Source organism: Acomys russatus, chromosome 10, assembly GCF_903995435.1.
Source record: "Acomys russatus chromosome 10, mAcoRus1.1, whole genome shotgun sequence".
Classification (NCBI taxonomy): Eukaryota; Metazoa; Chordata; class Mammalia; order Rodentia; family Muridae; genus Acomys; species Acomys russatus.
In genome coordinates this window covers 5,659,631-5,684,162 of record NC_067146.1, presented here as the reverse complement: position 1 = coordinate 5,684,162, position 24,532 = coordinate 5,659,631, and the positions used below count along the sequence as shown (strand labels likewise).

General features: G+C 41.2%; 1 protein-coding gene across 6 annotated transcripts in view; it reads right to left on the bottom strand.

Annotated features, from left to right (window-relative positions):
- Positions 1 to 24,532, bottom strand: part of Dgki (diacylglycerol kinase iota) — a 438,758-nt gene that overhangs the window by 83,683 nt on the left and 330,543 nt on the right. For 5 of the 6 annotated variants that reach the window (XM_051151727.1, XM_051151728.1, XM_051151723.1 and 2 more), the window contains 2 exons: positions 5,588 to 5,667; positions 3,107 to 3,151 (listed from right to left, as the gene is read on the bottom strand). In XM_051151727.1, coding sequence (XP_051007684.1) covers positions 3,107 to 3,151; positions 5,588 to 5,667 — 125 coding nt within the window. The remainder of the gene's footprint in view (positions 1 to 3,106; positions 3,152 to 5,587; positions 5,668 to 24,532) is intronic. The other variant, XM_051151726.1, reaches the window with a different exon arrangement.

Below are 24,532 nucleotides of genomic sequence, written 5' to 3'. Positions count from 1 at the left end.
TCCATATTACTAACATTTGACAGTGACTTTGCTGTGGGAGGCTTTTCTGCACTGTACTCATAAGTATTCAGTGGCTTCCACTCAGCAGATTCCGGTAAGTATTCACGGCATTGCCAAATACCTTATATTAGGACCAAAAATCTTCCTTAGTTCGGAATCAAGACAGTGGTTGAATCAGCCGCTCTTCGAGTTCCACGCACACCCACGGCACACACACATACATGCAAGCACTCACACATCTACATGAAAGGAAAATAAGCACAACTTAAAACGAAGTTCTTTTCTAAACTCTGCCTTTTCCTGAGTTAAGATAAATTAATTCTAACACGCAAACTGGTTTCAGTTTATACCAAAACAATCCTCTCCTTCTTCATTTCGCAACTTGGGGCAAAAAAAAAAAAAGGACATTATTTCTAAGAAAGAGAAAAAATAGGAGCTACAGCAGAGGGCCTCAGGAAGCATTGTTTATCAAAAAAAAAAAGTCTAATTTATTTATAAATTCCAGGGTTTTTGCCAATGTGAAGAAGATATGAACCTGCACACAGTGTATGTGACTGTTATAAATTGCAGCAGATGCCATTAGCATGAAGGAACTTTGTATTTTGGCGTGAGAGATGTTTGTTCTGGAGCACACCCTGGATGCCGCACGCCGCCTTGTTAGGGGGATGTGAGCTGTCATTTCTGAGTCCCGTGCTTTACTGGCAGTTCATTGCAACTTTGGAAAAGGAAGACATGAAACGAGGGAACGCGTAATTGACAGGAGCTGTCATGTGACTGGCTAACAAGGCACCTTGAGCACACGCACATCTTTGAGGGGCTTTTGTTTGTTTGTTCACTTGTTTGTTCGTCTTCCTGACTTCAAAAAAAAAAAAAAAAAAAAAGTCAACTAAAACTCCAGCAAGCAATCACTGGGCTGACAAGAAGGTGCCAAGTCCTTATAACTCACTGGTGTTTGCTCATTCTACTTCTCACATATAATGAAGCTCATCAGAGAGTAGTTAAGACATTTTGCAGCTCTGTTTCCTCACGCCTCTCCTACATTTCCAACTCCCACTGACACAGTCTGGATATTCTGATATTTCAGTTTCTATATCAGGAAACAAAACGTAGTGTTAAATTCTCCGTCAGTGACTTTTGTCATGGCCTACATAAACTAGAGTGGCGCCACCCTCCATGTATTTGATTTGTGCTTTGGAAAGATACAGAAGTCAGCATACAGCTGAAGAGCACCTGGAACAATATGCCTAGCACGTGCTAGAGCCTTACTTATGGGCTAGAGAGATGGCTCAGCGGTTAAGGGCACTGACTTATCTCCCAGAGATCCTGAGTTCAATCCCCAGCAACCACATGGTGGCTCACAACCATCTGTAAAGTGATCTGATGCCCTCCTTTGGTGTGCAGGCACACATGCAGGCAGCACACCGTATACATAATAAAGTACACTCGTGCATCAAAACAAAAAGTCTACATGACAGAATAATATGCCAGCACACCAGTTTCATGAAGCTAATTAGGAACAGTGCTTAAAGTATTTTGGCAAAATTGTAAAAGTTCTGAATCTCCAAGAGGAAATTTGTTAAAACAACAGATTTTCTTCAGTCTGACTCCTGATCTCAACTGTTAGCTGCCAATTCCAGCCTACAAAAGCTGGTAAATTATATATATATATATATATATATATATGTTGACATATATAATGTGTTCCAGAGTGGTTCAGTGGTTCCTTATCTTAGTGTCACCCTAAGTGACATCTCCTTTCAGTCACAGCCAGATGTGACTGAATATTCTGAAATATTCTGAATATTCTGACATAAACACACAAAGAACAACACCAAGGCCATCCCTGTCCTGTAGGTGTAAAGGCTAAAGCACTGCCTGTGCTGAAGGCACGGAGTAGATCTAACAAGGAAAGACTGCTACCCAGGCCACACAACTCAGTCCTCTTTAAACTATGGCTGTTACTGTTTACATAAAAAAAATGGTATACTAGAAATTTCAAGTACAGAAACACAGACACTTAAACCCAAGTGAGCTAAATGAGCCTTGCAGAGCCACATTACTGCATGACAAAGGTCAGCAAAGGACACATACACATGGCGGCCCCATAAACTGTATCTCCCCGTGTCACCGATGCCATTCTATATTAGTTTTGTAAGCGTAGTCTGTGTTAACCACACAACTAAATGCATTTCTCGTGGTGCGTCCTCATTATGCAACCAAGCCAATACTTAATTCCTCCGCCCTATGGAAAAAAACATAAAATGATCTTCAGAGCTTTTGTTTGGAGAAGTCATTGGGAAGTTATGACTTCCGTATAGCCCTCCTGGCATGACAGGGGCAATGGCTTCTAAGAGAAGCGGTCAGCCAGAGAAAATGGTGGGTATCCCTTTCAACATGGAGGATGACTGCACTGAACCTACATCATGCCTGAGAAACTGGGTGGATAAAATGATGGATAAAGAGATGTGGGCCGCATGAGAAAGTCAGGGGGCAGAAAAGAGACTGCACTTCCAAAGCAAAGCGGGATGAAGACAATCGAGAGTTCTCCAGGTGAGGGTCACACAAGAGCCAGAGGAGTAGTCCTAGCTGACTGCACCCAATAAGACAAGCACTGCTATAGGAAGCAGGGTATCTCTCCTTTGGGCGTGAGGGAAGCCACCTGGGACCACAGCATTCTCTTGCCCAGAGCTGAAACTGTTTCAAAGAAGAGCAAATCAGAAAGATCAGCACAAAACTGGAGCACACAGTGTAGCTGAGTGATATGCAAAGCCCATCTCCAGCTAGAGTTTTGCTTGTGTGAACCAACATGTGCTTTCCCTGCCTGTGCTGCCTGTGCTGAGGTCTCTGGCATATGTAACTAAAAACACTTGGTTTTTATATTTTTTTCCTAACCATCTGAGGGCATATCTACAATCTATATTTATGCTGGACTAGAACAGTATAAAATCAGAAAAATGCAAGCTAACCAGAATAAAAACTTCACCAGGTTCTTTATAGATTTCAGCCTGCCCCAGGATAATATGTGGACTCTAAACTGCATATGCAATGAAAGAAGGAATTCAGCTGTCTGGAAAGAAATAAAGAAATAGGAGCCATTATGAGTTACCTGGTAATGAACTCTCTGTGACCCAGAAGAAACTGACTGCAAGTCCTAATGAAAACATGAGGGGGGAAAATGCAAACCTTACATTTAGAGTGAACAGCTTGTTCCACGTTCCCACCAATTGAACTCCCAAGCTAATGTCACCACGCTCATCCAACAGTGTCTTAGTTCATCAAGGTTGGCCAATGAAGTTCATGCCAGAAACAATAAAGCATACTAACCTAGACCGAATGAAGATGGGTCATTTGTGTTTTACAACTTAGACTAGTGGTGTCGAAATGGTGATTTTTGTTATAATTCATGGAAATTTGATTTCATCTGAACTTGCTGGCTTATAGAGGAATCTTCCTGGGCAACCTTAAATGCTTAGAATTTATCTTATGCTAAAAAATATATTACCATATACTTACAAGATGCCCGGCAAACAGGAGCTTTCATAAACCTCAGTCAGGCACACATAACCACTGACCATGTCCGTGTCATGGCGAGGTGCAAGTTGACAGGAGGGAAGGGAAATGGGCTTTTGCCGGCAGACTCTGAAGCCAGATGCCCGTTTGTAAAATTTGATGGCTAAGCCTCGGGCTTCCTTGCTAATGAGTGTGCTGATGCTCGGTACAGATGTCAGCATCCTGGGAATCTCTGTCCTCACACCTGCTTCCCACAGGGTTTGTCAACCAGCTCTGTGCCCAAGTCACTTTTCAAACTCCTCGTTACTTATTGATGTCAATTTTCTTTTTCTCTCTCGCTCTCTCCTAAATCTACTTTCAGTTGAATGTTAATGTGATAAGCGTGCTGATAATAAGTTGGTTAAGTTGGCTTTCAATAAAGGCAACTAATTAGCCATATGGAGTTCTCCTCAGGCACTTGAGTATTTAATGGTTTTGTTTTTTTTTTTTTTTTTTTTTTTTTTAATAAAACGATGTGGTATCACTCTCTAGTCACTTTTAAAAAATATTTCATTTTGTTTGTATTTATGTGTGTGTATGTCTGTGTCATTGTGTGTATGTTCATATGTGTGTATGCCCATGGAAACTAGAGAGGATGTCAGATCTCTTGCAGCTGGAGTTATGAGTGGTTGTAAACCACATAACATGGATGCTAGGAACTGAACACCAGTCCTCTGCAGGATCAGCCACTACCTAGTCATCTCGCCAGCCCATAAATCACTTCTTAAAATTACAGGTTTAATGTATAACATTCCACAGTAAAATTCAGTATTATTTTTGAAAAAGGTGATGTTATGGGTTCTTTAGACTTAGCGTAGGACCCAAGTCGCATGCTAAAACATTCACAGATACTTTATTCTTTAAGTAATCACCCGCACCAAAATTAGCTGAGCAAAGCCACTACTATAAAATTTACTGACTTTCTCATTCATGTTAATATTCAAATTATGGCATTTACCCCTAAATATCTTTTGATTTATAATTATATCTCTACCCTTATGAATTATAGAGATAAAATTAATTTTCAGAACCATCAGTTTGTGCTTCCTACACAAATTTATTTCTAGTGAAATACAATGAAATGCATTGGCTATGAGTTAGCAGGACTTAAGAACTATACATCAGCTTTATTTGTAATTCATTTATGCTTATTTGTGCACTATGTGTTGAATAGAATAGCGTTATTCCTCTAGGAGAATCCATCAAATCACCTGTTGTTTTAAAATGCAATATTTTAATCAGAAGCTCCTGAAGAGAGAGACTCTAGTGGGAGGGGAGTCCTTCATCTGGCAGCAATGACGGACAAGGCTGTTCATGTCTCTACCACTCGGGATGGACAGAAACTGCCGCCCCCACCTGCCACACCTACACAGACACAACTTTGGGTCTCCTGACTTTGAGGACTCAGGTCAAACTCAGGAGAAGGTCATACATGAGATAGCTTCCTTCCTGTTTCTCACTGGCAAGACCAGACCAGGGGAAAATGTACAGGTCAACAAATGACCCATTTCGTTCTGATATATTTCTAATAATAAGAAGCTTCTCTTTCCTGGGGAAAAAGTTTCATTTAAAAAAAATCAAGCCTTCTCTGACAGAGTCTGCTAGACACAAGACATCAGGTAGCCACAAATCTCTAAGTTCTTTCATTATTTATTAGCTCTTTGGAAATTCTCAATAGCTAAAAATATATAGCTATGTGGCTTTGGGAAGAAGGCAGATTTCCAAGCCACAGTATAGGCATGGAATACACAGGACAGCAGCACCTACACTTACCCCGTCTCACAGCAACCACAGAGGGACCAACAAACAGTAGAGCTGGGACGAAGTATCCTTGAAGGACAAGGCCACATTGTCATTTCTTCATCTCACACATCATTTCAGATACAACACACACACACACACACACACACACACACACACACACACACACACAGTGTATTTAGTTGGAAAGTATATAAGGGGAATTCTTTTTTTTTTTTTTTTTTTTTTTTATAAGGGGAATTCTTAAGAAAATAAATAATAAGATAAATTAACTCACCTCCTGTAGGCGGTCTATGTACATACGACAAGTCTCCAAATCACAGTCTCCACGAACAACTAGGATACCCAGAGGGATGGCTGGGGATGAGGAAAAAAAAGAAACATCTCACATCTATGGTCTTTAGACTGACATAAATGTGTTTCTCGTTGAAGTGTTATGATACTCTGGATACAGTCGTGAGAAGAACTAACTACACTGTCTGTAAAGTTCCCCAGTGGTCTCAGCTTGGTCTTCCCAGCAGGTGTCATATTTTTACCTCATTTGACTCGTGTTGTCCTTGCCACCTGGCTTTTACCTCAGTGGCCCTGATACGAAATAGGCTGTCTAATATCACAGTAAGAATAGGACTACAGGATTGGGCAGCCGCTCCCTGCCAGCTGATAACAGACGCCTGCGTTCGCAGTGGACGGCATGAAGCCACAGCCGGAGGAAGTCATTAATCATTCAGGATCCTGGACGCTCACCCTACAACCTCCTGAATACATGAGCTTCATCTTTTTTGGCGCATTTACAATAACTTGCTATTTCTAAAATGGAAGCTATTGGAATACCATTGCTGCCTGATGGGGAACAGCAAAATTAAGTATCTAAACTGGAAAGAGGAAGGGTGGGAGGGAGGGAGAAGGCAGCAAGCTTGGGGACACAGGAAGAAGGGACTCAGCATTAAAGTGTGGTAGCATCAAGGCCTTGGGGGACATAAAGGGGAAGCCAAGTTATGTACCTATGTAACAGAAGATGCCACACTGGCTTTAGTGAGCAGACCTTCCCCACTTCAGATATAAACTCTGATATTTATAAAATATTAAAACAAAACAAATATGCACTTGTTATCTTAAAGTACAGTGACAATATTAGATCCATGATTTAACACAAAAAAGTCAAATATTAAATCCATCAGCAAGCAATTAGAAGACTGTGGTACTCACCTTTTTTTTTAAGTCTTCTATGGATTACATTTAGTTTTAAAACTTCATTATCAACACATAAAACTACAAAGTAGGATGCTATACATTTTTTAAAACATGGGATGATATGCATTTAAAATATATAAAAATATTTCAAGGAACTCTCAACGTAATAAAGGAATAAATGAACAATTAGGAAGGCTGGCATACTTTATACTAAGGGCACCCTCTGAAGCGCACAGAGCCCCTTTGATCTTTTATTTGGAAAAGTTGGGGTGGTCCCAAGAAACAGAAGCAGCTCCCTCCTCAACACTTTCCCCTGGATTGACCTCCACTAGGGAGAACAGATCAGGACCTCTTCTTCGCTGCACGCTTTTCGAGTCCTGCATTCGTCAACGTTGACGCATCCGTCGCCCTGCTGAACTATGGAGCCTGGGGGTGAGTATGAATCCTCTAACTCCATGAATAAAAGCCGTCTATGGTCCCTTCCCCAGTGCATGGCAGAGAAATGGCAAGTACTCAAAAGTGTGTGTCAAACGAAGGAGACGAGTCAGCGCTCATTCAAACATGAGAGAGAGAAGTGTGTCTGTAAGATGCACTACCATTTTTAGAGTGTAGACAAGAGTAGAAGCCGAGTAGCAAAGAGCTTGTAAGGGGTTCTAACTCATTTTTGGTTATTCTTCAAGAAGCAAAGTGAGCAAGTCAATAGGCAGAAGGCGGAGAAGCCTCTGATGTCACATGTTTGGGAGAATAACCTCAGATGACTACAGCCTCCTTCTTTTTCACAGTAAAAAATAAACATTAAGATATTTTGGAGTGGCATGCAGGCACTGTTAAAGGGAATGGAAATAAAGTACCTTTTCTATTTTACCAGAGAGGTCAAAGTACCTTTTTTTGACAGGACTCATTGAGGAGACCAGCCAGGCACGGTGCACTATAGGCAAAGCACAGGCTGAGACAGAAGAAATCACAAGTTACAGCCCAGCCTGGGCTACATAGTGAGTCCCAGAACAGTGGGAGCCACAACCTTAAGACGAGCACACAAACAAACAACAAGAAATAAGCTCTGTTTATAATTGTTAATATTAGAGAACAGTAGACAAACGCAGCCTGTCCTCACTGCATGTGTAGTTCCAGTACAGATCAGACCTGTGGCTGAGTTTCTTCTATGAGCAGAAGTTACTTTCTTTTTTCCCCACTCATTACTCTGAATAAAACTGAACTACGGGTTCTCTGTGGAAAAAAAAAGAAAAAAAAGAAAGAAGGAAGGAAATTGCCCTTGGCTATACTAACAGATTAAATACAACTCTGGTGAGCCACCAAGCTAAGAACTGAATAATGCTTTAATAGTTGATGATGGTGAGATAAGCTAAGATTTTTGGCCTTAATATAGGAGTAAAGTCAAAAGTTGTGGGAACTGAATATAGCTATGATTCTTACCAAACACTTGCAAAATACTTCCTCTTAATTTTGAATGTGAAACTGTGGAGAAATAAAATTTGATCAATAGCTATCTATTTTCTTCAATTTGGAGACAATGTCATAGAAACTAAGAATAATCCTTCCAATACCTCTGATTTCCTTCAATTATTAATACCTGGGATTATGCCTGTCTGAATATAAACTAGTCAGTGAACCTACTTGCAGGCATTTTACACTGCAATTGGATGATTTTTTTTTTTTTTTTTTTTTTTTTTTTTTTTTTGTGGCTGAGATCTACCAGGAACAGCTAGAAAAGCTGTTTTTCAAAGATAACACACTACCTGTATAATCAACAGCTTTTGCCTACTCCTGCAACACGTGAATAAAAATAACTGTATTTGACTAAATAATACTTGGCTATTAAAGAAAAAGACAGATAAGCTCTCTCACCATTTCATTGCGTGTTTGCAACCAATAGTCAAGAGTACTTTAAGAAGACAGCAGTGTGCAGTAAGATGGATCCACAGCCCTGCACTCATGGCCTCTACACCCACTGCTTTGGACTTAAGAACAATTCATCTTAGCTCTTCGTTCTTGCTATGAAATTATTCAGTCCCTTTCAGCTTTGGCATGAAAGCAACTGCATTTAGAAAGGTATTTGCAGAATTTTACAAAGATGAAATCTCATACTATGTTTAAAATTGAGTTACTAAACTGTCAATGTTGGCTCTCCTCCACTTCCTTTTAGCCATCTTCCACTAGAAACTGGTACCATTATAAAGGGTCAAACTAGTGTAAAAAGTTCCATGATTATATTTTTGTTTAGTTAAAAGTCATTTCCACAGCTGAGTGTGGTGGTGCACTCCTTTAATCCCAGCACATGGGAGGCCCAGGCAGGTGGATCTTCATGAGTTTGAGGCCAGCCTGGTCTATAAGGAGAGTTCCAGGACAGCCAGGGCTATTACATAGGGAAAACCTGCCTTGAAAAACCAATTAAGCAAAGAAACAAATAAATAAAACAAAAACCTCATTTCCACCCTCATTGCAAATGGGAAAATGAAAAAAGTAACTGCACTGCGAGAATGTCACAGTCCCCTTGAGTCAGGGCTTATGTGACAAGAAGAAAGCAGAACCTTGTGGGAAATTAATACCTTCTTTTTGCATTACTGATAATCAACTGCCAATCTTCATGCCAAAGGTTCCTCCATTTAGATTAAGAACAGTAGAAAGCACATTTATGGCCCAAGCTTCAGTGTCCCTGCAACTGTCTCAATGATTCGTCTTCTGGTCACCGTGGAGACTTGCCCATCAACATGTACCAACCGAGACTGACTCTACATGATAGGATGCAGACTCGTTGGAGTTTACAATTTCTAAGTAAGCAAAAAAAAAAAAAAAAAAAAAACCAATAAGCTGCCTTCTTGAATAAAACCACAGATTTAGCACGCTTCTCTCTCATCAAAAATGCTATTAAATTGTAGTAAAATATTATTTTTTAAAAGATCTTTTTAAAAGGATGTGGTAATATCACAGAGAAAACAGAAATGAGAAGTGGACCAAAGATTAGAGACTGAGCCAGGGTCCATCACACTCCATCCCTAAACAAAGTGCCAGATAGACACAAAGCATTGCAAATGTGAAGAAACACACAGGATGGAATCCCATGGCACATCCTGTGGCATCACTCGCAGGAAGACAATGAACCTGGAAGTAAATTTCAACAGGAATTCGAGCTACACACAATGAGGAACTGAAGATTTCCCATGAATAGTCGAACGCTAATCCAAGTAATCATGATTTTTATATTCAAAATAAAATGTTGGTAAGTTACTGTGACTTAATTATTTTCTGATGAAAGTAGCTTTTAACCTTTTGTGTAAATTTCCATACATTTAACAGTATCCACTGAGTTTAACTTTTATTTTGATCTCGTTGTCTTTTATCTTCTATTAGTTTTTATTATGTAAATTAAATCTCCTAATAAATTTTTGGAAAAAAAAAAAAACAACAAAGATAGTTAAAAGCACAGCAGAAAAACAGAAAAAGATTCTTGACTTTTGATGGAGTCCTGCATGAGAGAGGTAAGCAGTGTATACAAAGAGCAAAATTTCCCCTGACTCCTGGGCATTTGAAATGTTTCACACTTGGCATTGGCTTTATCTGAAGCTACTTGAAATTCAAGAAATTCATATGATTGCTTTGGGCCTCCAAATTTCAGTATATTATTTTTAAAAAATTCTCTGTATTTCAAGAGACCCTAAAGGGTTCCATCATAATGAAGTCACAGTGTGAACACCAACCCATATAAAACCCTCGAAGCCCAACAAGCTTATAATTCTCTCTGAAAGGGGGGGGAAAGGAGGGGACATGGGAGGGGAAGGGATGGAAAAGGAGGAGGAAGGAGAGGAGGAGAAGGAAAGGAAGAGGAAAGAAACGGAAGCACAACAGAACCCTCCGTGGGCTTGCTTAGGCACCATGAGACGTGTCAGGACCCGAGGGGACAAGGACAGCTGAAATTGGAGCACTGTGTATTAGGAGATAAGGAGGTCCCTGCTGCCCCTGCATGGTAGGTACAGTTGTTACCTAGAAATGGGAGATAACTGGCAATTAGCAGAGGACAGTGACCCAGAGTTTCATTCTCTCACGGGGCTTGCCAAAATCTGTCATCTAAGAATCCACCGTCGTAGCATGAGGAAGGTTCCTTCGGAATCTGACAGACCCATGGGGCAATGTGTTATTATGTTAAGCAGGCCCACCCCCAACATTTGTTAATGTCCAAGACGAGAGCGTTAAACTTGAATTTCATAGACCATCATAGGCATAGTTTTAACATAAAGCTCCAAAACTGTGAGAGTAGCTTACACTTTCCTACTTTGCAAATAGACCTTTGCTGATCTCTGACGACAGAGGTGTCAGAACCAGAACTCTTGTAATGCATGGAGTACCGTGACCTATAGCCAGACACCTTCTCTTTCCATCACAGGCTCCATCCAGAACATGGAGGAACATGTAGGTAATCCAGACACACCTCAGAATTCTCCAAAGCGTACCCAACTTCCCCCGTTCCAGGGCTTGGCTGCATCCACACTATGTACTGTCCCTTAGAGACAGGATCAGGACCTATACACAGGCTTGGGGCTACTGGGTTAAGAACAGTTTGCCTAGTTCACATAAAGAAGATCAAAGTGCAAACCTTTACCAGGAATCTCAGCACTCCTGGCCAGATGTACAGATTTTGCCTAAAATTTTAAAAAATATTTATTTATTTTTAATTGTAATTTTTTCCCAGAACATAGTAGGGAGATTTATTAGGAAGGAGTGACTTTAGTTAGACCCTCACATCCCACACAACAACCAGGCTATCTTTTTCAGAGGAAGGAGGGCAGGCAGAGGGCCCAGGATCCCAGGGGACAGGCAGCATCAGCAGGACAAGGAGGGTATGAGTTTGAGGTAGACAAGGCCACTGCTCAGCACCACTCCAGAGTAGCCAAAACTCTCATTATGTATATGGCTGTGTGTCTGTGTGTCTGTATGTCTGTGTGTGGGTATATGCACATGAATGTGAACACTTGTTGAACCAAGCAGAGGTCAAAGGATCTGCTGGAGCTGAAGTTGCAGGTTGCCCCGAGGATGTACTGGGACCTAACCCCAGGTCCCTTGTAAAAGCTGTAGTATTCTTAGCCACTGAGCCATCTCTCCAGAGTTGTCTCTCATGTTTAACAATGAGCAGAAATATAGAAAATAATCAGAAACCTGAGGCGTGCATCTGGAGAGTAAAATAAAGGATGGAAATAAACTGCAAAGTGTAAGGAAGAAAACGTTTTAAAATATTATCTCTAACATAACCACAAAGTTTTGAGAAAATGAGTCCATCTGTGAAATCAAAGTATATTGATTCAAAGTATATTGACTGCAGAAGATGAAGAGTTTGAGGGGACAGGCCTCACACAGAAAACAACAAGACATACAAAGAACTTTGAAAGTTAAAGTTTGATGGGATAAATACAGAGCTTCATCAAAAGGTCAGGAGATGAAGATGAGATAAAAATGAGGCAAAATTATTTTTTTAAAAAAAAAAGGAAAACAGGACAAAAAGGAGAAAAGCAGGAAGTCCAATAGCCAACGTGGGAGTCTCAAGCACATGAGAAAACAAAGGGACTGCCGAGAAATAAAACATTGGTTTCCAAACTGAAAAGATCCAACAAGTGTCCAGCAGACGAATGCACTCCATTTTGACGTCTAAGAGCACTGGGGACCTAAGTTTACCCATATAGACGAATGCTACTCTCAGCCATGAGCAAAGACGCTGCCAGCACAAAGGAAAGCAGAGACATGTGGCTAGCCAAGGTGCAGAGGACACGTGCCAGTGGAGAGATCAGCCCTAACAGGACACGCACAGCATCCCCTCTAAAAATCAGAGAGCATCACCAAAAAGGGAACAGAAAGAATACAAGAGCAGAAAAAAACCAAGAACTGTCCAATGAGATCTTCAGGGCCTGACACGGACACTCTGATCTTACAATACTCCTACAGATGCTGAGGTAGCTACTCTGGGCTTTCACTAACTGAGCTTGTCAACAGCAATTGCAGACTGGTGAGGGACTCACATGGCCTTACCCTTCCCTGATGAACTATTGGCTACTTATGGATTCTGGGGGAGGGGCAGCCATTACCAGTTCTGTTCCCACTGGAGAGCTCAACAGGATCCAATAAATAGTTCTACACCCAAAAGCCTTGGTCCACTTCCTGTTCGCTCTGTGTGCTGTGTGCTGTGGTGAAGGCTGTGGGCACTCAGCTCCCCGCTCCTGCCACGCCTGCCACTTGCAGCATCCTTCTTCCCCACAATGCTTATCCTCTGAAGCTGCAGCCAAAATAAACTCGCTTCATACGCTCCCTTGGTCATGGCGCTCTACCATAGCAACAGGAAAGTCACTGTCTTATTTGGATTTCTATTGCAGTGAAAAACACCAAGACCGAAATCAAGTTGGGGAGAGGGTTTATTTTATCTCATCATCAAGGAAAGTTAGAGCAGGATCCTGGAGACAAGAATTGAGGCAGAGCCCACGGAGAAGTGCTGCTTCCTGGCTTGTTCTTCACCAGGGCTTATTCAGCAGGCTTTCTTGTACAACCCAGGACCAGCACCATCCCATCACACATGAATCACTAATTAAATGCCCTACAAAAGCTCCTGCAGGCAATCTGATAGCGCCATTTTCTTTTCTTTTCTTTTCTTTTCTTTTCTTTTTTTTTTTTTTTTTTTTTTTTTTTTTTTTTTTCGAGACAAGGTATCTTTGTGTAGCCTTGGCTGTCCTGGACTCACTTTGTAGACCAGGCTGGCCTCGAACTCACAGTGATCCGCCTGCCTCTGCCTCCCGAGTGCTGAGATTAAGGGCGTGTGCCACCACCGCCCAGCCTAGGGTCATTTTCTTAACTGAGGTTCCTTTTCTCATATAACTCTGGCTTGTGTCAAGCTGACAAAAAGAAAACAATCAAGACAGTAACTAATACAGTTATTTTAAAGAAAGAACACTGACAAAGATTGTATGTACTTCAAGAGAGGAAAAATCGGATCACATACAAAAGATCAGTAATCAGAGTGTTGTTAACTCCCCAAATGTACTTGGGGAGTGGGGGGCTTTAAGCAGCAGCTGGGAAATTCCTGCGTAACTGTTGACATTGCAACAGGCATAGCCATTTTCAGAGTTCACGCTCAAGAACAGTGCAATCCAGTTACAAAAATAAATAAATAAATAAATTAAAAATAAAATAAAAAGACAAGAAAAGGAAGAAAGAAAAAGAAAAACCTCATAATTTTAAAGATGATTTATGATTTAGTACTGGGCTGCATTTATGGTTGGCCTCAGCTGCATGAACAGTTGGACAAACCTGTAAGGCTTTTACGCAGAATCTAAACCTTTAAGCGAGTCCAAGAATTGAATAAAGAGTGCCCTTTAGTGAGAAGCTATTGGATTGTTTATCTCAATAAAAGTTGAGTTTTGTTATAGGAAAAAAAAATGCATGAGATAGAAAAAAAAAAAAAAAACAAACGTGAAATCCAAAGTCAAAGGACACAAGCAAAGGGACTCTCCAAGTGTCAGCTATAGGATCCTAGGACAGGAGATTCATGGACTTTCAAAACAATTGGAGCATGTGAATCCAGAGACAGATGTGTACAAAATGACTGTAACTAAGACATATAGAACACAGGGAAGCCTAGGAAAGTGTGTGTGTGTGTGTGTGTGTGTGTGTGTGTGTAAATATACACACATAATAACAACACTATTACTCCCAGATATGATCTTAAAACCACAAAGACTTACTCCTTTGAGCAGAATTTCCATTTAATAGCAGAGGCCACCCTAGCATCTGCCAAGTGCTTTCCAGGACATTTTATCACGGCTCCCCCTAAATTCTCTCAGAATGGACATTGCACACTCTTGGGGTTGCTAAAGGCAGATAGTGAGCAGAGATTCTGTGCAGCAATCCTAGAAGACTTCTCCTAACATTCATTGTGTTGTTTGTTTGTTTGTTTGTTTGTTTTTCTCTACAGAAAGGATTCACTTTGCTGACCCAGCCATTATCTGATTTAGGGATGTATATATCAAGAGAAAGGCAGATTTGGGCCCAGGGGTCCCGCTCAAACCATGGCACCAGCCAAGGACAACACAGGCCGTAAACTTCAAACCCTTGCCCAGATCTATCCAATGGACAGGACATTCTCCACAGTTGAGTGGAGAGTGGGGTCTGACTTTCACATGTACTCTGGTGCCTCATATTTGACCACATCCCCTGGATGGGGAGACCTGGTGGCACTCAGAGGAAGGACAGCAGGTTACCAAGAAGAGACTTGATACCCTATGAGCATATACAGGGGGAGGAAGTCCCTCTCGGTCACAGTCATAGGGGAGGGTAGTAAGGGGAAAATGGGAGGGAGGGAGGAATGGGAGGATACAAGGGATGGGATAACCATTGAGATGTAACAAGAATAAATTAATAAAAAAACATATTGTAAAAAAAAAGAGAGAATGGCATTACAAAACCTAGTACAGTAATTATCCTAATTTTTTTAAGGCAGAAGGAGATACACAATCAGCTTAAGAACAAAACAAGGCAACAACAAAAGCAAAAACAAAACACAGAACAAAACATCTTCATGTCAGATACATTTCTACTTTAGTATTAATCTTGGAAGCTCTCCACGTTACATCACACTGCGTCCTTGCATGCAGGTTAGTCAAGGGATATGCCTTTTTCTGGCTGTGAAAGTGCCCAGAAGAGATGAACATTGCATCAGCTGACTAAATAAATAAGATCCACTTTTACCAGTATGATGAGCATCATCTGACCTTTGGAATGCCAGGAGGGAACAAAAGAGCATCCTCTCCTTTATTCCTTTCTCCTTCTCCTGGCTTCTCCTCTCCTCTCCTCTCCTCTCCTCTCCTCTCTTCCTATCTCCCTCTCCTGGCCTCTTGAACTGGGATATACCTCTTCTCTGGCCACTTGATGTCACAGCTCGTAGTTTACTGGGTTTTGGACCACAGACTTACAGCAGCACTACCCTCATACCAGCTCTACAACCCTCAGCTTCAAGCTGGGAGGTGCACTGCTGGCTTGGGTGCAGGCCTTCAATGGGGGATCTGACTATACCACAGACTTTCTTGTCTCTGCTTTGCAGATGACATAAGGCAAGACTTGCCTCCCAAAGCAGCACAAGCTGGTCCCATTTCATAACAAGTCCCTTGTATATATGTATGATCTCTGATGGTTCTGTGTCTCCCATGAATCCTCATTACGATCCATAGATGTGAGGAATTGGAGAGAAGTCAACCATGTTTTAAAAAACCCTCAAAAGTGCCCTCAAGGCAATGGTGGAGTCTTGTCAAATTCAGGTACAGAAACTGGGGAGAAATTGTGCAGTTATCTGGTGATCCAATTACTTATCTTCACCCAAATGAGTCCTGCCCCACCCCCGGCTTCACCCTAACTCCATTAGCCCCTGTCCACATTACCACTTGTTTAAATCTCTCATAATCTGGAAAGTGATTAAATTAGCAAGCTGAAAAATACTTTGCCCATTCACATGTGCATGTTCTGGACTTTATGCTTGAAATAAAATGCCAACGGATCATACTAATTAATTTTTTCTTCTATTCTTTAAGTCAGGACTACTTGAGCTTATTATTCAAATTTATGCCAAATTATGCATATATTAGCACTAGACATCCTCAGTAAATCCAAATCTTGCAGCAACCAAACTACAAGAATGCTCTTTTATAAACAAGAAACTCTTAAAGTCCCCAGGCACTAAAATCAAACATGTCAAGTACAATTTCTAAACTATATATCTCACCACAAATGCCAAACAGCGCCAGGGAATAGGAGCCTCAACACCTGCCTGTGGGATCAAATTGCTCAAACTAGTGAAACCCAAAGTTGCTACAAGTTATAATAGAAGGTGCTTGGAGTTTTAAGAAAACTTAAAAACTATTTTCCAAAGATTAAGAGATATGATGCAAAAACAAATTAAATAAATTTGTCAATCAATTATTTGTTGAAGAAAGACAGAAGACCCCCCAGTATGTTCCCCTTTCCTGGGATCTCTGAATCCATTTTTGTTCTGGTATAATTTAGGAGTGTGATGAACCCTGAGAAAACTCATGAGAATTCACAACGGTTGGGAACCTAAGCTTATTGCTCATGTAAGCTCTGTGAGTTTCTGAATGTGGCTAAGCTAGGCACACACTTCACCCTAGGCACAGTACTATGAGGCCAGGCCTACCTGTTCAGAGAAAGACTCTGCTGCTAAGAAAAGCCAGGAAGCTGACGTCATTTATTGTCCTATATGAGTAAACCACCAACCAACCAGACCAGACCAAACCAGAACAGACATTCTCTAAAAACGCATTCTAGGAGCATGACCTAACTTGCGCTGCATTGAAGGTACATTATGTAGAGTCATGTTATAAGGGCTTTGATCTATACTATGACATGATATAATTTACATTAATCTCAGGGTAGATAGGACAAGACTTAATAAGATGCTGATAGGAATGATCATATGCTGGAAGGTAGAGGGACAGGAAATACAGAGAGGCCAGAGGATGAAGAGCAAAGGAAATAAAAAGATGTCAAAGAAGAGGCAGAAGGGAAAAATAACTTACACTAATGTAAAATATATCTATTTTTGTTATTGAATCTTTGCTATGATACTGAGAAGCAGATACCATCATTATCAGAAGGACTTGGAGACACATCCTAAATTTTACAACTACCAAACAGAGGAAGGCAGTGCCAGTACCATATGTCATCCACTTGCTGAACTCAGATGTCCAACAATGTATAAGCACAGAAATACATATCAGTGTGGAACAAGCTGAGAACTCAGCCTGTTTTGTAAAAAACAAAATGTTCTTAACCTTCAATAATGAGCTCAGGAGAGTGAAGCCAAAAATGAGGGACAGAGTGGCCAAGGAGAGGCTGGATCTGTTGTCCTCCAGCAAGCTTCACAGGGAAAGCTGTGAAGATGCAGGGCCAAGAGCAGCAATTCCAAGGCTGTACAGAAGAGCAGGACTGGGATGTGCACAGGAGCTACGTGTAAAGTCTGCAGGAACACACTTGGCTCATGCAGAGTCCCTTTCTACAACCAAGAAATCCTACTCGATTTCCAACAGCCCAGCTTCTAAGTCTCTTATAGACCATGAGTGAAGCTTGCTGTAACTAGATAACCCCTCACTGGATGTCAGTGTGCATGGAACTTAAGTGAATATGGTTAACTGAATAAAGAAATGCAACTCTGTATTGCAAGCAATTGCTAATAATTTTGAAGGCCATAGATTTAGTAAGAGAACATCCGACTTTAATCAAATTTGTGATGGACAATCACAAGAGTTGGCTTGCTATTAAAATGGTTACATTTGATTTTTAAACATGGAACTGAAAGGCTGACAGACTATTACTATTCTTTAAACAGGAAACAAATCTCACACTCTCCCCTGAGGTGTGAAAAGTTCAATACTTCAAAGAGACAAGATATTCAAAGTGTTCCCCAGAGATTGTTTGGAATGTTCGCTAAACATTTATTTATAACCATTATCTATTTGATAGCCGTGCAGTATTAGGTTTCACATACCATTTTGATTCTGAAATACCATTGACAAATAACTACATTAAGGAAAATGTAAGAATTATAGACCCAGCTTGCCCTTCATTCTTCTGTGCAGGATGACAGCCCAGGGGAATGAATGAGATCAAGAGACCCACCTCCGCATGACCGCAAATACTAAATAGCGGCTGCAACATACTTACTGATAGCAAATTCGTCCTGTATTCTCCTCTCAGACTTATTGGAGTCTCCATGCTCTTCTCCTAATTCTATTATCAACATGTACCGGACACTGATCAACATTCAAAGCACATTTCAGCAGACCCTATGTGAGACCTCTGATAAAGGTGAAGGGCTGCACCAAAGTTGCTACAATACAACATCTAAGCTAAAAAGAATGCCCCAAATCTACAGAGGCAGGAGGGAAGAGCAGCTGGCAGCCCCGTGATCTCAGCGATGGCCCTTAGGAGCAAAGCACAGAAAAGCTGTCTCTCATATCCGGTGGACGTGAAACTCATAATGGGATTAATAAAACGGAAGAAACTGGCAGCTGTTAATTTGTTCTCCGCGAGGTGCTGTGATAATGCTCAGCAAGGTATCAGATGGAAATGAAGGTATTAGCACGCTGTGGGGAAAGATTTGATTATCTGACACGTTTACTATTACGGCATACCGCCTGTTGAAACAAAATTGCAGTTAAATGGGGCCATTTATTTATTCAAAGCACAAACAACTACCTTGTGAGGGATCCTGGAAAGAACATGTGAGTCCTGAGGGAAAAGTTTCTCAGAAACTGCAGGGTTTGCAACTACCTTCAAAGTAGAGGCCTCACCCAGGCTTTTTAAACTGTTGTCATAGTGACAGGTTGTCATAGTGACAGGTGATTTTAATTGTCAACTTGACATGATCTAGAATCATCTGGGAAGAGTCTCAACAACACACTACCTAGATTAGATTGGCCTGTGGATGTGTCTGTGGGGACTGCCATGAAAATGCTAGCTGACGTGGGAAGACCTGGTGTGAAAGCACATTCCTGTGGCCTAGGTTGTGGACTGCATGAGAGAGAAATCAAACAGTGTGAGCCTCCATGCACTCTTTCTTGATCTCTGCCCTTGACTGTGGTGTGATGTGATGGACTGTTCAAGTTCCTGTGACTGAGACTGCCCCACTGTGACTGACTGTAACCTGGGATTGTAAGCTCAAAGAAAATAAATCAAATAAAACCTTTTCTCTCACTTGATAGATAGCCTATGACCATATAGTGGGGAGGAGGTCCCCCTCAGTCACAGACCTAGGGGAATGGAATAGGGTGAAAGCGGGAGGGAGGGAGGAATGGATGGATGGATATAAGTGAGGGGGAAACAATTGAGATGTAATCTGAATAAATTAATCAAATAATAAAAAATTTAAAACAAAAAAACACCCTTTTCTATCCTAAGTTGCTTTTGATAGAGTTATTCTATCAAAGCAAAAGGAAGTGAATCTAAGACACCAGTTTCCAAAGAGATTAATAAATATAATCATGGAGATAAAAGATCATAAACTAGGAAACATTGAACAACAGAGTAAACTATCAAAATACAGATACTGAATATAGAGTCAGGGTGCTTCCTGTGTACATCATCCAGATGTTTTGTAAAACTTGACATTTCATTAAGGATTGATGTTTAGAGACTTATTGGCAAACAATGGGATTTATGTCAGGTGTTCCCTATCTTTTTAAGAACTAATATGCAACAACAACAAATGAAAATAACCCCTTACTGACCATTGAGTGCTCAGTACTAAATGGAACATCTAAGTCATCCCTCCCAAGGGCCATGGAACATCAAGGAAGGGATGTGGAAAAACTCAGCAAGAGGCTGAGGATGCAGAAGAGTGCTATAAAGTGTTGCCCTTTGGATACGACATGAACACACAACAGGTGTGACTACCTTCACAAGACTGGGCTCACCATCGCTCCGTAAGTCGGGGTGAGGAACGTGAGGGTCCTCCCCTCCCTGAGGAGCTTTACTGTATTTCACAGGCTTTATCATACAGAGTTAAATGCAGTCTTAGCATGCAATCTAACGTCATTCCTCTGTGATGAACTGAGCTGCAAATTCTGTCCACACAAAAATCTACATATAAATTTCATAGCATCCTTTAGAAAATAATTTCCAAAATGTGCATGCAACCATGATATTCTTCACTAGGCGATAAGCCAACAGCTATATGTCCATACAATGGAATACCAAGCAATAAAAAGAAATGAGCTATTAAGAAATGACAGCCATATTAAAATTTTAAATACATGCTTCTAAGTGACAGGCATGAATCTGAAAGACTGCCTACTCTATGGTTCCAACCATATAATATTTTACAGCCAGTAAAACTCTGGAGACAAAAGAGATAGATAATAATGGGGATGCGGACTATTAAATACTGTATTATAGGCACAATTAGTCCGTGGCACTTATGAAAACACAGTAGCTAAGACTGCTTTATAGCGTCAAGACTAAACTCCTAAACATTTTGTATTAGATGTGGAAAGGGATGATGGGGCCCATCCAGGCCCTCCCAGAAGAGCTAGTGGTATTAAGGGATGCTGGGGGTACAGGAATTCAGTGATGTGCCTACTTCTGAGTTACCAGTTCTCCAACATACATCTCTACATCCATGCCCACACTGGTGGCTCCAGTGAAGCCTGGTAGGTCACAAAGTAAAAATAAAAGTCAAAACTAAAATACATGAGCATGGAGGTCTTGCTTACAGAAAGGAAGCTAGTGGGATGAGTGGGGAATATGAGACGGGAGGAGACGAGGGTAACCAGAATAGAGTATATGTGCATGTGTAAGACAATCCCCACTGCTGGTTCACTCAGGAATTTAAATTTTATTCCTTCTCAAGTGTCTGAGGGTCATTGAAGACAAGATAGTATAGTTTTATAACCAAGTTTAGCTGGTTAGGGGACAAGATCGTTTTAGATCAGGATAAAGAAGTTAAGCTATTAGAGTTGAGATAGGATAGATATTGAATCTCATTCGGAAATCTAGATCCAACAAGACAGGAAAAACACTTCAAACGAGACGAAGGCAGATGGCCAAGTCACTATGAATGCAACATATATAGAACTCATTATTTTCATGATTGTCACATGGCGCTCCCTGCTGTATGTAGTTTGTTTTATACATGTGTAATAAAATAAAAGTATTAATTAAAAAAATAAAATAAGTATCACCATCAAAAAAAAAAGAGTAAATCAACAAAACATTGGAAGAAAATCTAAAAGAAGCTTCGGGTGCAGCCAGAGTCCAGTGCTAGGCATTTGCTGAAGAGAAGATAAACATGGTCCAGCCAAGCATACTTTTAGAGGAATGAACCTACCATGTGTGACAGGATGGAACTGGACTCAGGCCATGATACAGACACAGAAACACATGGTGCACCAGTGATGTTCCTGGGCACCACAAAGGTAGATGTCAGTAACAGGGTGGGGGATGGAGGGGCCTAAGGTGCAGTGGGTATGAAGACAGTGGTATAAAATAACTCTCTATTATCTATTTAAATTTGGTACAAACTTTGCTTTAAGAAGCATCTCCTAACTTTTTAAGCACGAGGAACGCTGAGTTTGCTGTGGGCAGGTAATTCACTGACAATAGATAACTGATTGAGGAGTGTGACAGGGGTGACAGGAATTACGGACCTAAAGTGGAAACTGAGAAAGAGAGAGAGAGAGAGGTAGGGATGGAGGAAGGGCAGAAACTTCTAAGAGAGGATACTGGGAGACAAGAGGAATCTTTCCACTTTGTCTCATTAGCTTGAAATGTGGCAAGGTTTCCAGGGATTAAATTCTTACTTGACATCTGATAATAATGAGACTGAGTCAATTGGCAGTATCTCAGTTTTTCCCAACCAGGAGCTATGGTTGGCTGACATCATTAGCAGCCAGCCCATTGCTCGCCTGGAACTAGCAAGGACCACTAACAAGCAGATTAACATACAAAAGGGAACCAGGCACCCTGAGAACAGAGCGCCTTGCCTTCTCCAGCTATGTCCCGGGTCTGTGAAAGATTTCACAATTTCTGGTTCTTATGATTAAAAACGGAATTCTGTAGTTTAAGTTAAAGCAGGTCCTGTCTGTAGTTAATTTAAAATGTCAGTCACAAGATAAAAGCAAGCTATGTAGCTTTCATTGGACTTTGTTAGGGGATAAGAGTTCTCAAGTATGTTTTTTGGAAGCTAGCTGGCTCTCCACAAACCTAGGTTTTAAATTATACTGAATTCTGCTTTTTATCACAATAGCATTCTACACTGAGGGTATCTCTCGAAACATGAAACCTACATTTCAAAATTCCCATAAATTCTTTTGACATTTGTAATTTTTAGCAGCAACTTCTGGATTTCCTTTTTTTTTTTTTTTTTTTTCTTAATTTGGCAAGCACATTCTATACTCAAGGGGACTGGGCCAAAGTAGTTTCATGTCTATAAGTCATTCAATGAATCACTTCAGAAAATAGGTTTAAAGCACTTTCTGACACCAGAGGCAACTCTAACCTACGCCAGGAGTTTAGCAGTTAGTGCTGAGGGAGGCACAATACCTGGTAGTGAACTTCAGGGAAGAACTGACAGCTTTATGATGGGAGTTACTATAGACAAATATCAAAGTACGTTTAGGATTACTCAGGACCAGAAAGACTTTCACAAAGACCGTTCCCTCTAATGACAAACATGAATATCTCTCTCTCTCTCTCTCTCTCTCTCTCTCTCTCTCTCTCTCTCTCTCTCTCTCTCTCTCTCTCTCTCTCTCTCTCCCTCCATCTCTCTCTGTCTCTGTCTCTCTCCATCTCTGTCTCTGTCTCTCTTCTCTCTCCTCTCTCTCTCTCTCTCTCTCTCTCTCTCTCTCTCTCTTATTGTTTGTTTGTTTGAGACAGGGTTTCTCTGTGTTGCTCTGGTTGTCCTGAACTTGTAGACCAGGCTGGCCTCAAATTCACAGAGATCCACCTGCCTCTGCCTCCCGAATGCTGGGATTATTGGCATATGCCACCATGACCAGCTACATGAGAATCTCACCAAGGGGAACTTTTTTTCAGACAAAGGAAATTGTTGCAGTCCTTGTTCAGCAAGGCCTGGGAAGGAGCTCAGGGTCAGGGATTAGGAAGGTCAGCGTGCATGAAAGACTGGAGTGAGAGATGAGTTTAGAGGTTTCACTGTTTGTCTCAGTTAGGGTTACTATGGCTGGGATGCAACACCATGACCAAGAGCAAGCTGGGAAGGAAAGGGTCTATATGGTTTAGCTTCCACATCACAGCCCATCACTGAAGGAAGTCAGGACAGGAACTCAAACTTGGCAGAACCCTGGAGGCAGGAGCTGATGCAGAGGCCATGCAGGAATGCTGCTTACTGGCTTCCTCCATGTGGCTTGCTCAACCTGCTTTCTTATTGAACCCAGGACCACCAGCCCACTCTGTGCACAAATGGCTGGGCTCTCCATGACCAGTCACCAATTAAGAAAATGCCCCCACAGGCTTGCCTACACCCTGATCTTTTTTTGATTTATATTCTTTTTATTAATTCATTCATATTACATGTCAATTGTTATCCCATCCCATGCATCCTCCCATTCCTCCCTCCCTCTGGCTTTCACCCTATTCCCCTACCCTATGGCTATGACTAAGGGGACCTCCTCCCCCTGAATATGATGCTAGGGTATCAAATCTCTTCTTGGTAGTCTGCTAGCCTTCCTTTGAGTGCCACTGGGCCTCCCCATCAAGGGGACATGGCCAAATTTGGGGCACCAGAGTTCTACACCCTGATCTTATGGAGGCATTTTCTTAATTAAAGTTCCCTCCTTTCAGATGGCTTTAGCATGGTGTCAAGTTAACATAAAACTATCTAGTGCACTATTTTATACTAAGAAGTCAAGACTTTATTCTTAAAAATGGGAAAACTGAAGTAGGTGGGCCTGCAAGCCTGCCCTACAGAGCAACAATGTGTCTCAGAAAGCAATCCAATAGTGTTGGTAAAATGGTTCACCAGGAAAAAGTTTGTCACTATAAGCCTGCATTACTTTTAGTTTTGTCTCCTGTTTCTGGCAAATGTGGTTTCTATATTGTGAGTGGTAATCCAGGAGAGACAACAAGCAATAAATCACAAATGCCTTTTTCTTCTATTAGACAGTGAAGACCAATAGTCCACGTTATGAAGTAGCATCCTTTTCAAACTTAATAGGAAAGCCTGCCATCATAATGTAATGGTTTATTGAATCCTATTTTAATGAGGATTCCCCACCACCGTCAGGGAATTGTAGTTCAATACAATGACCAGAAACCTCTAAGAGTTCACATCCAGTATGATGGCGTTGTCAGAATTTAAATCATCTGGAAAGGGGGTCTTTGGGCCACGCCAGTGGAGTATTATCTCAATTAATTTCACTGAAGTGGGAAGACTTGCCCACTTGTGGCTGGCACCATTCCTCAGGCATGAGTTCTCAACTATATAAAGCAGAGAAAGCAAGCTAAGCACAAATGTGCT